Source organism: Biomphalaria glabrata, chromosome 15 (assembly GCF_947242115.1).
Source record: "Biomphalaria glabrata chromosome 15, xgBioGlab47.1, whole genome shotgun sequence".
NCBI classification, from domain to species: Eukaryota; Metazoa; Mollusca; class Gastropoda; family Planorbidae; genus Biomphalaria; species Biomphalaria glabrata.
The window spans coordinates 17787648-17804636 of record NC_074725.1 but is presented as its reverse complement, the minus strand read 5'-3'; the positions used below and the strand labels follow the sequence as shown (position 1 = coordinate 17804636).

Genomic DNA, 16989 nt, shown 5'->3' with positions numbered 1-16989 from the left:
CTCTCACTCACGTAGATGTGCTGTGTGGTGGGTGTGAGCGTGAGTGAGTGATGGCGCTCACCGAAACACTGGCACTAGCAACAATGGCAGCCGTGTGTTCCAATCTCGACTTCAGTTTTTGGATTCATTTCTTCTATTTAAACGTGCCTATTGTGTCAAATTGAAATAAATATATCAAATATAAAGTAAGCAACTGCAGCAGCTGGTATAGCCTCAAATATTTGCTTTAGGCATATGTAGACCTACGACTGAGTTCTGTCAGCTACTCTACACACTGTGTTAGTCTAATGTGTAACGCATTGATTGCTGATGTGTATGCTATATGCTTGAGGTCCTAAATCAGCTAACACAGCGTCCTGCCAAGTTGAAGAGCTACAATGTCGTGTTTTAGGCTGCCTAAGGTGCCTCGTAAAGATATCGTCGACCTTAAAGAAGTTATGTACGAGAAGTAAGTAGTTACCTGCCCTTTTGTCTCCTCATTATGTATTCAACAGAAACAAAAGAAAAAACAATACATAATTATGACTGAGCATAAAATTAGCAAGCAGATTATAAGCAGAAAGCATTAATCATGCATTACATATTTTATATTTATATATATTTTTATACACTTGGTTAGTATAGATTCGCACCATAGTTAAAGGACTTTGAAGGCGACATTTAGTAACGTCATGCATTAGTGGGGTATAGTTTACCTATGTTGTTATTAGTCAGTTGGTGTTAAGAATTCAAGGTGAAAACATCTTATTATGGACAGAGACTCGACTGTGGTCTTAATGTATTAAACTTTATTCAAGTCTCTAACGGTCTAGACTTAGTCCTTACATCTTGTGAATGTGTAGGTTCTGTTAATAAGTAGTTTAAACGCTTCTAGTACACCCATACAATAAACTCAAACATCTTCTGAGTAATCAGTCGAAGTCAGGACAGACATCATACAACTAGAAAGTCAAGGCCTATCACAATATATATTCTGAGACTGTGTAGCCATGGCAAGTACTGTCCTCTTAACTGGGGACTCGGACTATGCCTCATTATTATTTTTATTATAAAATCATGATCTACTTATGCACGTATGTAATTAGTAATAAATGTAATGAAATTAACATATGTTGATTAATCTGGCATAGTAGTTTTGAAAGGTGGTCTGGGGTTTCATCTCACTCTCCCAATTTTGCTCGTGCCTGTTTGGGGGTCTAATATTTAAGAATCTTCTTGAAAAATAAGGGTGTGTCCTATAAGTTATCTATTGTTTTACCTACTTTAAGTACTGCTGTGTGTTTAGTGTTTATCAGTGTCAGTCTGCAGTGATGGCTGAGCTCTAGAAACTAAAAGACTTCAGTAAGGGAAAATAGTGTTGGTGGTTATTACTTGAATGTAGTGTTGATGATATTGATTTAGGGTTTATTAAAAGAAATCTATATAAATCAAATAAGAAAATAAAACTAAAATGTTATTTAACCTTGGTTAGGCCAATAATAGAATTTGCATCCTCTGTTTGGGACCCCTAAACTCAAGAAAACATTAAGAAACTAGAACAGACACAAAATAGAGCAGTGCGATTCATAACAACGAATATTCACATTTGACTAGAGTAACGCCTTTAGTAAAATCACCAAATTTAGAAAGCCTTCAGGACAGAAGACTCAAAAGTAAAGTAGCAATTATATATAAATCACTGAACATCTTCAAATACAAAAACAAAATTTAATAAAATACTCAAAAAGAAACAAAGATAAAGGCACATTCCTCATCCCATATGCTAGGACAAATTTGTACAAATGCTCCTTCTCCCCTAGTGCTATTAGAGCATGGAATGGGTTGCCTGAGCTAGCCAGGATAACCAGTCACTTGGCAGAATTTAAGTTATTGGTTAATATGCATGGCTCTTCTTTTTTGAAGTAACGTCTGTATTATATAAGATAAGATAAGATATTGAGTAATCTATTTATTTGAAGTATTGTTAATTACAGCTGCGAGTTTCTTGACAACTCACCGACAGAATAAACAATATCGAATAAGATCATCCAGCCTTTTTAACTACACAACAATTTATGAAATAAAGAAGGGTACAGTCGACGTCGTCAAGATTCACTACAAGCAGTCTCTTCGTCTCTCGTCCGTTTTGTTCCGTTTTTACTTTTTAATGCACTGTCGCGTCACTAAGGAAATACCCAATTAAACCCAACGTCTTACTATTGAGTCCTTATAATAGAATGAACATAAGAGTCTTTGTAATCTACTATTAATGTACAATCTAAGTGGAAGTAACTTTGTAATAATAACAGTATGCCTAACAAAGAGATGAGTAATTACGATAAAGTATCACCTAGTGGGAGGTCGCCTTGAAGAAAGCAATAAACAGAGACATCCATTCTTTCAGTGATCATCATCAGTGACACACAGTAATGCCTTCTTTGAAAGTACAAATAGTACGAATTGATACATTATACTATGGTTTTAAATGTTTAAAATACTATTATAATTATTATAGATTTGAGGGTTTTTTTGTTGGTCGAACTTTGCTTACACTGAATACAAAATTTTAGACACAAAATCGATACATTGCTCACTATACTTATCAAAGTATCGATATCTTAAAATAAGTATGTGTTTCAATGGTTTCAATATTATAACATCATTAATTTATTTTTTTGCATGCTTTTAAATCTATATAATATTAAATAGTGGGACTTCAAAAAGAAATATTAATACTGACTAAATCGCTAGTGTTTCGGTAAGTTGGTTAAACTGTTGCACTATATTATTCGACTTTTTATATAAGCCACTAGTGGGAAGCGTGGTCGAGGGGCTAAGTGCGCTTGAACTTGTTTTGGCTACCTATGAAGGGGGCTCGAGGTTCGACACCCGACTCGGGGAGAGTTGTATTTACTGAGCGCCTAAAGGCAGCACGGAAAACCTTCTCCCAGATACCCCCTCCCCACATATGAGATTGCTATAAGCATGAAAGTAGCACTATATAAAAGCCATAATTTAATTTAAATCAATGACCTTTTCAGAAACAAATAAAAATTAAAAAAAAAAAAAAACATTTACATTTGAAATGTATACAGATAATAAGCTTTAACTCTCTCAACTACAGATTTAAAAAATAGTTAATTTAGTTGATTTGAATGTTACATAAAGTTGTTCCTTCTCTGTCCCTCACCCCCACCCTAAAATAAAAGCAACAATAATTGTATAATTGTATAATATATTACATAATAATATTACATAACAAGCAACAACCTAGCAATAAGGAAACAAACTGTTCATTGCAGTGTGTGGGAGCTGTTCCGGAAGTCCCTGAGCACTTCCCAGAGATTGTTTTTAAACAGAGACAAATACGAACTCTACGTGCCGGAGAAGTCGTTTGTGTTTACCAACATCTCCACGGAGTTCAAACCCCACGAGCGAATAGGTCAGAGCATCAGAATTGGAGGACTGGAGTCTGGTGGGGAAACACACAGAGACGCTCCTGATGTAGGAGACAAAACCAGGTTTGTGGCAATGACGTCGTTGTTGTTGTTTCTTATAGTTCCTTTTTTGCAAAGCTTATATCTACTCACTCTGTGTGGTGAAAAGTGTGTACACGTTATTTCTCCCACACACACTCTCAGATCAAGTGGAAACTTTACACTATTATTCATTGGCATAGACAAAACATGAATCAACACAAAAAAGTAACCAATAAGTTAATTAATTACTGGTAATTAATTATTTTGTTTAATACCAACGATGTGACTATTTCTTCAGTATTCAGAGGTATGGCTAAATTTGTTGGGTGTAGTCCTGTTAAAAAAGTGTTAACGCTATTCTCCCTCATGCATTCTCCGATCTTTAATAACTATTTAATGTACCTAACAAAACACGAATCAGTTGTTTTTTTTTAAATACCCAATTAGTCAATTAGTTATCGGTAATTAATTATTTTGTTTGATATCGAAAAAGGGAAATAGCTTGTACATTATTGATATAGTTTTAAGGTTGAGTTCTTCCCCTTTAGATAAGTTTAAAAAAAAAAGATTTTGTATATTTCCCTTGTTTTTAAATTCATTTCCGAGTCAATCTATAACTTCATTTCAAACATACCTTGTTCTCACGTAAGTTTCTCTCTAACAGCAGTGGAGTTTCTCTAGAGACAGTCTTCGACAATGACACGGACGAGAAGCAGACGTACAAGTTCCGGTTTGAAAAGACCAGAAAAACGACAGTCACAGTCTCTTGTCAGGAGAGTTTCACTTTTGGCGGGAAAGCCAACTTCAGCATCGGGCTCCCTAAAAATATCAACTTAGGGATAGAGTCAGACATGCACTTTCAGGTACTTCTTCCACAATTGACGTCTGTAAAAAAAAAGTCTTTGATATGTCTGGCGTTAAGAAGGTCACTGATACGTTTAAAAATATGGATTGAAATCGAAAGTGGATAGTGGAATGAACGAAACAATCTTGGAAGTAGTCGCTAACCCTAACCAGGTCCTCTAACAAGTAATGCTTTTGGTACCTATATTGTTCCAATGTAGACGTTTTATCCTATTCTATAACCGTATGACACGCCAGGGACCTATTTGAATCTACTTAGGATTGTATCGTTGTCCCATTGTATAAATATACGCAATGGGTACAAACACTTATTAATTTTAGATATATTGTTTTGTTGTTTTTTTTATTTTATCTATCTTTTTATTAGATATTAGCAGATCTCTTCCTATTCTTTGTCTTGTTGTCAATTAAATGACTAAATCCTCTAGGTCTCCGTAATCACCAGTTGTAGGTCTTAGCAAAGAAAAGAAACTCGGATTTCTTTATTAACAGTTCTTCTATCACTAGTTATCTCCCTTTGACATTTTATATTTATTTTTATAAAATTTACATTACTTTAATTTTTTTTTTTTTTTTTTTTTACATTGCTTTCAATTCTTTTAATATACATAAATTTTGTTTGTGTTTCACAGGTAACAGAATCTGACGGTGAAACCTTCGAAGAGGCCACTCTGATGGAGGCCACTAGCGACATACTTGTCAGTCCACACAGCCGTTGTACGGTCAGCGTCCTACTAGACGAGAAGCCCATCCACCAGGAATTCACAGCCGTGACCAGGATGTCCCTCCCTGGGAACGGCGTCTCTGTATTCATACGCAGGAAATCGGACGGCGTCAACGTGTTTGGGTACAAAATCAAAAACCTCCGCGTGGTTTTTAGCCCGGATGTCGTCAAGTGCTGCCGACCAATCAAAGACGGAGAAGGTGACCCGGATCTGGAAATGGATTTCTTAAGTAAGGGTGTCATACATGGCGTCATCGCCTGCAATCATAAAATTTTGTTACGCAGCGGGGATTCGTCAAAACTTCTAGTTAAGTAGCAAGTCTGCGAGCTTATTGGTGGCTTCTTCAAAAAACTCTACAAGTAGACATTGCATTTATTTGAGACTGACCTGCCTTGCATTTTACCAAAGTTCGTATGGGACGCCTCTGCTACATAGTTACACGTTCACTCGGTCACAAGACATCCGAATGTGGTGTAAGCAACATTTCAATCATTAGCTTTCATTTGTGTTGGTTTGAACGTTAGAGAAACTTCCTCAGTTCTTTCTACAGATATTATTACAAGTTACTATGTCGCACTGGCGGATCCGGGGGGGGCGGTAGGAGCGATCCCTCCCCCCCCCACTCACTTTGACAAATTTTAGTATAGAATTCACACAATTTGTATACGAATTTATTACTTATGTTAATAATAGTACTAATTATTTATATTTCAACCCATTTTTAGATTATTTGCCCCCCCCCCCATCTAGTATGTTGGCCGATTTGGTGGGGGTCGGGAGGGGGCAATGGTATCAATCCCGCCACCCCCATAAACATTTGAGGTGGGGCGGTCCAATTTATTTGTACAAATCACAGTTTGCTAACAGAATCAAGAATCAACTAAATATATATATATATATATATATATATATATATATATATATATATATATATATATATATATATATATATATATATATATATATATATATATATATATATATATGATTAAAAATTGTTATTGATATTTTAACCGATCTTTATATTATGTCGTTCCCCTGTTAGACAGTCGGTGCGGGGGAGGGGGGGGTTGGCGAATACCTCTACTGCCCTTCCCACCTAAACCCTTTGAGTGGGGGTGGGGCGGTCCTACTTTTATGGAGAAATCATAGTTTGTAAATAAAATTAGTTGAATTAATATACAAAAATGTATATTACGGCACACTCCCTTTCTGGTATGTTGGGGAACAACAACGACAACAAATCTACAACAAAGAATCAGCCCTCCCCGCCGAAACTCAAGAAGTGATGACGTTTTAAGAGCACGTCTTTTGGAAAAATAATGTGGTGCATAAAATATAAACACAGAACGAAGAACCAACTCAACTTGCGCATCACATGGGCTAGGGCAGGGGTGGGCAAATTACGGCCCGCGGGCCACATGCGGCCCGCCGGAGTGTTTTATGCGGCCCGCCGACACCTACAGAAGCCAGGTGTGCCCACAGTATATACTTATAAAAATGCACACTCAATTCAAGAGACAATCTCTGATCAGTATTTATTCAATGCTATGAAGAACTGTGTGGAATGTTGGGTAGGCTTGGAACAAGATGGCAAGGGTGACAACTGGTGGAGCTCGATCTTTGACTGAGTAAAATGGTTGTTTTTTTTTAATACCCCAACCATAAACTTTAAACAGGAAAAATTGCACAAAGCTTCATAAAATTTCAATTTCAGAAGGGAGATTTATAAAGTAACCAAATTTAGTAAATTTAGGGGTATTAACCACAGGTAGCTTCGATTAATAATAAATTAATCCAAAATTTCCTTCATCATAGCATGGGCAAGGTAAATGAGAACAATATAAAATCTCAAGGAAGAATTTGTTACTTTACTTGAAGGACATTGACTGTGACCTTGTTACCAATATTTCTAATGAAGAGTGGAAGACAGATTTCATGTGTTTCATAATTACCATGAAATGTAAATGGATGCTAAATCCTTTCAAACAAAGCTTTCCCATTTCTACAAACAAGCAAAAGAAAACAGGCTTTGTCATTTTCCTTTGTGAAAGGTGAAATTATTTCTAGTGAAATGATTAAAAGTACAACACTTATTAAGATTCTTTAATTTTGCAATTTATAAAAGCAAATTTTAAGATGTCAAGAACCAGTTTTCAATACAATTAGCCCACCATTTAGCGCAGAAGCTGATTAGCTCCAGAGTACATAACTAGAGCAAAGAGAAGTTCCAGTCAGTACTTCTGAGTGCCCGAATCTGTATGTCAACACTTTTAAAAAATGTGCCACTGTTCACACTATTTGTGTACACAATAGTACAAATACATCTGTTCTTCTTCTTTGTTCTCATTTTACATGTTGGAAGGTTCAGAACAGTATCTAAGATGAACCGCGCAATGTTTTCTAGATCAGGCAGTTCTCCGAATAGTTTTGGTTCTATAGGAGGGCCCTTGTCCAGAGTCCTGTTCGGGTCTCTGATTTAGTATGCACCATTGAAGGACATGGTCAACATTCTCTGGTGATGCTCCAAAAGGGCAAGTTTCGCTCGTCCCGACATTTAACTTCCGGAACATATATTGTCTCATCCAGTGAACAAGCATTATATTTTGGGTGGGGGGAAACTAAACAAGTATAATTACTGGTCGATTTTGACTGACTGTAATTTGACAGCAGTCACAAGGGTAACAACTAGTAAGCTAGTTCCACAGTTCTGGAACATTATGCACGAGTGTAAAAAGTAAAATACTGCACATTAAGTACAACAGTGTATTAATGGGTTATTGTAATATGAAAAGACAACAGCAATTAAAAAAAAATAATTTATTTCAAAAATTGCTAACTTTTCTTGTAATTCCTTAACGTGGAGTGTGGAAAAAAAGAAACGTGAATATAATATAGTGTAATTATGAATTTAAAGCCATTCTACACAGTTAGCTAGAGTATCTTTCTAAGTTGTATATACATATGCGGCCCGCCATTCCCAAATTTAAAGAAATGCGGCCCTCGATCCAAAAAGGTTGCCCACCCCTGGGCTAGGGTGTAATAATCTTTTATTGTATAGGAAAATCTAAAATGTATAACACATATTGGCATTTGGTTTTAAAGATGGGCCAAGTTTACATGCTTTCCATCAGTTGATTATGTTGTTTCCTGGCATCATTAAAATAGTATGACCTTAGAACGTCACTTGTGGACTCTGCTTCAAATATTTCTGTCTTGCATGTACACAAACAAATAATGATCCATGATTCAAGAACCATAACTTTCAAGTTTGACTCAAGGACCATAACTACTTTCGTTTGTTATCAGGCGTTAAATAAATGTGTTTAAATTCTTTCCCACCCCCCACCCCCTTTATATTATAACTATTAATTTGGAAAGTGTGTTAAAACTTATGTACAATTTTAACATTCATACAAATAAAAATATTTTAATATTATTCTTCAGATTTCACAAGTTTACTCACGGAAAGATAAACAAATAGACATTGAACGTTCAATTGATCATAACATTTACATTCTGTGATTATATAAATATGAAACAACTGATTATAGAGTCCACAATCTTTAAACATAGAAAGATTAAACAACTAATCATTGAAATCAGAGTACCCAATTATATAAACAATCATTAATTCTTCTGATAGAAGTCACGATTTAATTATGTTAATTTAATTTGTTAATTATTAAATGTATTTATAACTTACTAAAAACAACACAAATGATCACAAAAAAATTATGAGCATTATGATTTATAATTTAATCATATTACCGAACTCACAAATAAAATGATATTATAACAAATAATTCACAATGATATTTATAAACCCAAACTGGCGGCAAAGGTGACAATAAAAGTATATAATTTGTTTTTGTTGAACAAAAACACAACATTCCAACTTTGTTTCAAACGTCAACATAAACGTCAAGCTGACCTGTAGTGGATCACTGGACAACCTATGAATGGGAAGAATTTACCTAAAGGATAAACAAAAATGGGTTAATGAATCCTACAGGTAGCCCTGTATACATTAATTCGGAAAATGTGTTAAGATTAAATTAGTATGACACTGTTGAGTCTGTAAAAGTTGTTTTTTTTTTAAACACGACGCTCAAAGAGTCACTTTTATAAGAGAACGTTAAACAACAATATCATGCGTGTCATAGGGATCCTTTCGCTGGCCCTATTGGCCCATTTGGGTACCGGCCCATTGAGGCAGGGCCGGTCTTAGGCCACTCCGACCTATGCAGTCGAAGTGGGCCTCGCGCTTTCATAGGCCTCGCGCTATTTCTATGTGTAATTATTAAATTGCAAAATATGTACGAAACATTCCTGGAAATGTCCTGCATTTATTAAAATCTCCTGAAAACTCATAAAAATCTCCAGAAAAATTGACAAAATTGTCATTTGTGTGTATCATTTATTTCGGAAAACGCCAATCATACGTGCGATAAAAAAGTCATTGTCAGCTTTCATGTAATAAAATGTAATAATCGGATGAGTTTTCACCTAAACCGAAAGTTTCAATACCTTATTTACTTTTATAGTCACTGGCATATAAATATGCCATAGGTTGCAAGGTTTGTAAAGTAAAGTTAATTTGATCGCAATTTTGTACTTAGTAAAGAATGAATAAAATGCAAAGTCGAATTTGTTTTCCAATTCAAACTCTTAATTTTCACTTATTTTCCTTATTACCACACAGACTAGGCCCCGCGCAATCAGTTTAGCATAGGGCCCCACAATTGTTAGGATCGGCCCTGCATTTAGGTACCGACCCACGGAGCATTTGCCGAGTGCCAATATAACCAATCCGACCCTGAACATGGATGATTGTCTGGTTATGTACTGTTTCCAAAGTCTCGTCCTATTTTTCACGTTTGTGTTCACTAAGACTCAGACGACGACCTATAAAAAGGACAACCTCAGTCAATGACAATTTTTTTCCCTTGTTCGAAATACCAAACAAAATAATCTATTACCAATAGTTAATTAACAAATTGTTTATTTTTTCTTATTGATTCTTGTGTTGTCATGTAAAAGAAATAATTGTGCAAAATATGTGTGTGGGAGACATAACCTATACAAACTTTTTTACCAGACAGACAGACAGACAGACAGAGTGAGCTGATAGAAGCTTTGTAAAAAGAAAAAACTCGGCGTTCGCTAAACAAAAATGTGTAATCTAAAAACTGAGGCGTTTGTGATAATTTTTGTCAATAAATATTGTACAGCTTGCAGCTGGTCAGTCAAAGGTCAGCTAATCCAGAGGGAACAGAGACAGTAATGCTTGGACATCCTTGGTCTTAAACTTGGCCTTACACTCCGACTTGTCAGTCTTGTACTTGCCCTGAAACATACAAAGCAGAACTCTAGGTTCTAAAGTAGGAATGTGAAAGACATTAAATGGCATACAAATATACAAAGATGGATTTGTGTCCCAGAGTTTGTATAACTCTTAATGAAAATTCAACTTATGGCTAATTTAACTAAGAGATGAAATGAATTGATTATTTTAACAGTCAACGATAAGACGATAGACAACGGCAGTATTTAGCAAGGCACAAAGTCTAACCATTTACATTCTCCAAATATATAGCCCTGCTGCGTCTACACCGGTTACTTTCCCAGCTATTTCCAAGCCAATGTGCTGTATTTAAGAAAGAGATTGTATAAAGTATCTACGAAGTAGGATGGTTGCATGGTTATGCGGTAAGCGGTTCCGTTACTTCTAACTGGCACATGCGTACGGTATAGAGATAAACACCAGAAACTTTTTTTATGTTTAGAGATAAACACCAGAAACTTTTTTTATGTTTAGAGATAAACACCAGAAACGTGTAAACATAAAAGAAGTCTATGACATCATTTTATACACACAAAAAAGGCGCCTTCTTCTAATTGTAAACTCCTGGTATTACTGGTAATATGGTCACTGAAGTTGTTCTACTAGGCTTTGATCATTAAAGAATCATAAACCTATTATGTAACTTTTCATTACCCAAAGCCTAGTATAATTTTTTGTTAAAGGGAGATACTGTCCCCTTCTGTTCCGGAGCCACTTACTATTCTGTGAAGTCCTGCAGGAAATGGCTCCGAGGTACTCTTCGCTTTGATGTCGTCTCCATGTTTAAAGAGGCACACAAATCGTTCGTAGCCAGGCTGTCTGTTAGAGATACAAGCATATATTGTAGTAGTGGATGATATTATTTGAAGTCATGTAACTGGTTTATATGGGATTGATAAGTGATTTGAATGGGTCTAAATTAGAACTTATCTTGGTGTAAGGAAATGGAAAACCTGCATGTTTATTGTTAGGTATTGCTACCGAGTAAAAATATACTACTCCGCGCCTCATCGCGGGACAAATCTGGATACAGTTGAAGCCTCAAAGCTTTGAGACAAAAAAAGCAGACATCTGACTAATTATAATGTCCGGCAAAAGGATAAAAGGTCCTCCTTTGTTCTCCATTCAGCAGAAGGCGCGTTGGCCAAGTGGTAATGCGCTTGGCTTCCAAGCTAGATTTAGATCTAAAACTATGTCTAGATCTAGCTAGATGTCTAGTTTGAATGATAAATGAAAATGGAGATACTAATTTTTTATTTGCGAGGGGAAAGTCTCGTCAAGTCATTTGTACACAATTGTAGCTTAAAGTAGGTCAAGATTTTTTTGTCGTCTTGCCAATTTATCTAATTTTGTTAGAAGAATAAATCTTTTTTAGTTTCTCTTTATGAAATGTAACATGATATTAATTTTGAATGTATGGATAAGGTTAATAATTTTTATTTAAAAAAATATAAGTGTACGCTAAATGAATATATGGAGATGCTGTGGCTGAGGGGTAAAACACTTGGAACCGGAATCCTGGTTCGAATCCTGCTAAAGACTCTAGGTGGACCACTTCGGGGGCCGATTTTGATTTTGTGTTTCCACACAAACTGTCTGTGTAACCTTGTTTTAAACTAATACACTCTAAATGCCTGGATTGTGACAAAGTTTTGGAGCAATGAGGATGCTCCCCCCCCCCCTTAGTCATCCCCCACGGGAGTCTTGTTTTGCTTCCCTTTGGCTTAACCGTTTCCTCCTACGAACGTTTCCACCCCAGGTGCCACTATGAGGCAGGAGTAGCATGCCTGGGACATGTGCTCACATGCAAAACGAACGAAGTTCTTGAAATTTGGGATTCTTCTTCTGTCTCGAGTTTCTATGGAAGCCCACAAATTTCGAGAAACATAGGGAGCTACTAGATGTTTTTGTTGGTGTGTTTACTAGCTGAGCAGGTCAGCAAGAATTTCTATTGTAAATGTTTTTATGTCCAACAATGTATAAAACTTAAAAACAGGGCTAATCCTCGCAAACAATGTTCCTGGGCATCACTCAGTCATTATCACGTGTATCAGTCATGTGTTCTGCCCCATTGTATACAGAATGAAAGGTCCAAAGGAACCTTATTGGTATAACCATTTATTTTTTACATCATTAGCATAGAAACCTCTACAGGTTGACAGAGCGGCACCGGCTTCCAGATGGTGAGCTCACGAGGAATTTAGTATATTATATTTTTTTTTTTTATTTTTTTTTTAAAGGAAACCTCAGAATTTGCGCTATTCAGTTTTAGCTTTATCATCATAGGAATCCTTGGGCTTTATGCCTCTTTTCTTTGCCTCTTTTTTGGGCTTTATATGCCTCTTTTATGGGCCATCTTGCCTCTTTTGTGGGCTTTTTTCTTTTAATGTTTTTATTTTGTAAGTTACCATAATTCACAAGTATTAAATCAATATTTCTTACACACAATACGATGTTCACTTTCGAAATCTTAAAAGGCATTAAGGAAACACTTATTTCATGTAAAAATATGATATTAGAATGGTGTTTTATTTTGTGCATACTTTTAATAGACACTAGCATACAGATCTTACACATTATTTCGTAAACGGTTACATAATGATGGGATTGCTTCTAAAGAGCACTTGAAGTTATAGAACACATTTGATCTATGAATATTACCTAAAGCCTAAGAACAAATCAAAGGACGTAACCTGTATGTTCTGTTAGTTACTTATCGATATATATATTATTCTCTTCTTCCCTCAAGAATTTTGTCGAGAAGTAAAGGAAAGATCACTCTGAGGATAGTCCACTAGAAAACAAGAGAGGGGGAGGGGAGTAATCTACTCTGTAGTAACTATCGAGGCGGCAGAGCAGGCTCAAGACTTTGGACACAATGGAAAGATCACTCTTTTAATTTTGCAACTCGGACGGAGAGAGTTATATTAGGTAATTTAAGAGCGGGAAAAAAAAGACAATTTTCGTCTTCATATTTCAGGAGATTGGTTTGAGTTTTCAAAAGATTCTAATAATTTTCCGGATATTTCCAGGACCTTTTCGTATATTTTGCAATTTCAGGAGATTTCCAGGACCTCCTGTTAAATCGAGTTATAAAATGGTTTAATTTAATAATTTATACACATAAAAGTAGCGCGGGTCCAATAAAAGTGCTGGGCCCACTGATGTCACATAGGTTGCATTGGCCTAAGGTTGGCCCTGCAAAATAGCGGCGTTTGTTACGCCGCCAGTATATTATAAATCTTGTGTCCATGTACAGGCAAGACTTACTCCAGTTCTTTCTCCGCGTGCAGATAGAACGTGCCGGGCAAACATTCTCTGGGGACAATGAATGTCACTTTTGGTTTGGGGTGAGTTCCTTGAGCAATGGAATAGTTCACTGAAAGTTTCAGGAAAGGAAAAATAATTACAAGCTGATTGTCTTTGGAATTTGCATTGTGGGATATTTTACTAATTTACTAAGAGTAACAGATTAAACAAAAGTAAAAGTACACTCTATGATTTGATGCAAATATTTGTATTCTAATTTAATTCTTCTTTATTCATATTCTGTTTTTGGCTTATAACGAAAGTGTGAAATATATCTTACTGTTAGCAGGCTTGGCCATGTGTGTCAGGAGCGTCTGAAGGGAAAAAAAGAGATAAGCAAATATTTTAAAATATCCTTTTTTTTTTAGCTTTTCTAAGGGGAAAAAACTTTGCCCTAACAATTATATCAATCAAGAATGTACGAGTTATTTCCCATTTTAATATCAAACAATACGATTAATTACCAAAAATTAATCTGGGCATCCTTAGCAAGGTCCTCGGTCTGAATCCCAGTTAAGAAAAGAGTTAAGAGCATCAGAGATTTTAAGGAATCCTTTGACTCCACCCACCTCTAATAGGTACCTAAGTTGGGGAAAGGAAATGCGATTGGTTGTTGTGCTGGCCAAGTAACGTCGACGTCAACAGTCAGCCATAGAAACATATGACCTTTAGATCGTAGAATCTGAAAGGGGAACCATTTATTGAAGTGTTAAGATACAAGAACTTGTAATGGCTAACCAGAACACTAGTCTTCTATTGGTAGTGTTAGCAATGGAAATTTCATTATCGTATTGAGAAGTTGCAGATCGCTGGTTTTTAAACTCACATCATTCAAAGATATGAACTACTCAATAGAGTGCAAAGTTTTATACTATATATTTTAATTGTGCCCTTTAAGATGGATGAAGCAGATTTTTCCAGATACCGAGTTGCTAAAGATGTTAAGCAGATTGCTTGGTTTTTCTCAAAAGAAAACGAAACTCCAGGAGGCAGCAGAAGTCATGGCTAACTTTGAAACATTCGATACGTCGTTGTACTAATTGCTTAGTGTAAGCGTCAATCAACATTTGTCAGAAGTATTTAACTCTTTCTCTCCGTACTTATTTACCACATTCTGATGGAATCAACTCTGGCATTGTCAGTTGGAGAGAAAGAGTTAAATCTCATCAGGAAGATCTACATACAGCTTTGAATGATGAGGAAAAGATCTTAAAAGTAATTTGAGACATGACTTTTAAAAGCGTGAACATTGAGACTATAGAACAGTGACGCCCAATCTACAACCCGCGGGCCACGTCGTGTAGTATTATCCGGTTTCCTTCGAGACTTCGGCCCTCTGTTGACGGTGAAGCCTTGGTAACTCGACGACTTTTGGCACGAGAAGCCACATGCCTGAAATCTAGGGCCCAAAGAGGTCTGACGTTGCTGCAGTAGACCCACACAGAGCGCAGAGAGATAGACTACACTATGAAGAGCACATCGCAAATGAATGTGCATTAAGTAACAATGCTTTAAAAGGAAATAAATATCAGGATAAAAGATTCATAGTTCTGGATTTAACTTTCAAGTTCAAAGCTTACAAGGAGAGGAACAAGAAAACTCAACATGCTGAAGTATTAAGCAATCAAAATTTTTTTTTTAACCTACTTTTTAAAAAATCAAAGCTCCTCTAAAGGGGAAGAACCGCGTAATAACTGCCATATATATCAATAATGCAAGGTATATACAAAAAAGTTGATTAATCACCACTAATTCATTAAATTATTGGTTAATGTTTTTTTATTGATTCATGTATTATCATCAACTATGAATTATTGTGCAGAGATTCAACCTGATCCGAGTAAGGGAAATGGGGGGAAAAAGGGTACAAGAAACCTCCCAGACAGACAAAAAGACGGAGTGAGATACTATATGCTTTGTACAGAAAATAGCCTATTTTACCGAGCTATCGATGTCATTGTTTTTAGATTCCCTGACAGTTTCATTCATATAGAACTGCGCTCATTTTAATTTCAAATGCAAAGAAAAAGAGTCATGCTTCTTCTTTCATCTTATTCTCAATATGGTTTAGATTTAGGAATACAATATTTTATAGAAACATTTCAGACATCCATTAGGACTGTGATCAATATAAAATTTGATTATTGTTGGTTTCTTTCTTTTTCCATAGATATCTAGATGTAAGTTCTAGACATGTACAGGGGCATCAACTTTCTAGACAAGGGCTCGAGGAGCTTCTAGACATGTACAGGGGCATCCACTTCCTATACAAGGGCTCGAGGAGCTTCTAGACATGTACAGGGGCATCCACTTCCTAGACCAGGACTCGAGGAGCTTCTAGACATGTCCAGGGGCATCCACTTCCTAGACCAGGGCTCGAGGAGCATCACTTGGTCTGAGAGCTTTAGAATCACTACCTAAAACGGTCGTTTGGATGCTCTTTCCAACTCTGGCGAAGTGCCACAAGCCGGTTACCTGGACGCTTTACCCCTCTGTACTGAACTTAAATCAGACATAAATACGTATTTATTTGTTTATGCCTAACTTTTATTTTACACTGACTTCTTGTTTAGTGAGGCATTTTTTTTTAGTATTAATTGTTTTGTATTATTTGGAATGTAAATAAAAAAGAATTCTGGGATTAATATTTTTAAGCGATCTGTTATGTTTGTTTGTTTTGTGTGCTCTTTACTGTTGTTCTTTGTTTGCAATTTGTTTTGTATTTAGATTGAATATTAGCACTTCATTGAACTGATGGATCTACACATGGAAACAGTTTGTCAAAACCCACATCAAAAATGCTTAGACCTTGTTTAAAATATTGTCCATTAGATTGTACTCACTGTCTGAGCTCTAATCCTAAGTCTGTTACTCACCTTCGTACAAACTCCACACACTGTAATGTGCTCACGTCTTCCTAACCAAAAGATTCAATCAGTGTTTACATTTTAGTACAAACTACACTTAATCTCCCACATTAAACACAATGTGTAGAAGAAAGCTCCTATAGGGCTGAGCAACACACACGCGCTGAGCTGTGTTGATGAACGTGAGTAACGGGATGTGGTGGTGCTTGAGTCAAGGACGCCACTTGCACACGGCACACTGGTTCGGCTGCCGGGAAAACACACACACACGCAGACATCTCACCATCCATCGGTTCAGAGAATGAATGTTCCTCGGGAATCGATCTCATGCGGTTAGGATGAGTCAGGGCGGTGATACCTTTGAAAAACGCACCCGTAAAAATTTAACCTTTTAGAAAAGGATTTTTTTTCTATATTCG

At 36.2% G+C, this 16989-nt stretch overlaps 2 protein-coding genes across 2 annotated transcripts; one reads left to right on the top strand and one right to left on the bottom strand.

Annotated features, from left to right (window-relative positions):
• LOC106056399 (uncharacterized) lies at positions 1-8486 on the top strand. The gene is made up of 4 exons (XM_056012764.1): positions 1-448; positions 3282-3500; positions 4123-4321; positions 4955-8486. Exons 1-4 carry the CDS (start codon positions 378-380, stop codon positions 5360-5362), a joined length of 897 nt encoding a protein of 298 aa, XP_055868739.1. The 5' UTR covers positions 1-377; the 3' UTR covers positions 5363-8486.
• On the bottom strand, positions 7855-16768 carry LOC106076267 (uncharacterized). Its single transcript, XM_056012765.1, has 5 exons — positions 16580-16768; positions 13984-14017; positions 13665-13773; positions 11114-11213; positions 7855-10397 (listed from the first exon to the last, which is right to left on the bottom strand). Exons 2-5 carry the CDS (start codon positions 14000-14002, stop codon positions 10308-10310), a joined length of 318 nt encoding a protein of 105 aa, XP_055868740.1. The 5' UTR covers positions 14003-14017; positions 16580-16768; the 3' UTR covers positions 7855-10307.
• Positions 16769-16989: the final 221 nt, after the last annotated feature.

Bases quoted from the DNA above. Each gene is read 5' to 3' on its own strand.
- LOC106056399 (XM_056012764.1), top strand. From the start codon at position 378: ATGTCGTGTTTTAGGCTGCCTAAGGTGCCTCGTAAAGATATCGTCGAC. The intron at 3,501-4,122 runs GTTTGTGGCAAT...TCTCTCTAACAG, and splicing joins GATGTAGGAGACAAAACCAG to CAGTGGAGTTTCTCTAGAGA. The intron at 4,322-4,954 runs GTACTTCTTCCA...TGTGTTTCACAG, and splicing joins AGTCAGACATGCACTTTCAG to GTAACAGAATCTGACGGTGA.
- LOC106076267 (XM_056012765.1), bottom strand. The intron at 11,214-13,664 runs GTAAGTCTTGCC...TATCTCTAACAG, and splicing joins CACGCGGAGAAAGAACTGGA to ACAGCCTGGCTACGAACGAT. The intron at 10,398-11,113 runs GTAAGTGGCTCC...TGTATGTTTCAG, and splicing joins CTGCAGGACTTCACAGAATA to GGCAAGTACAAGACTGACAA.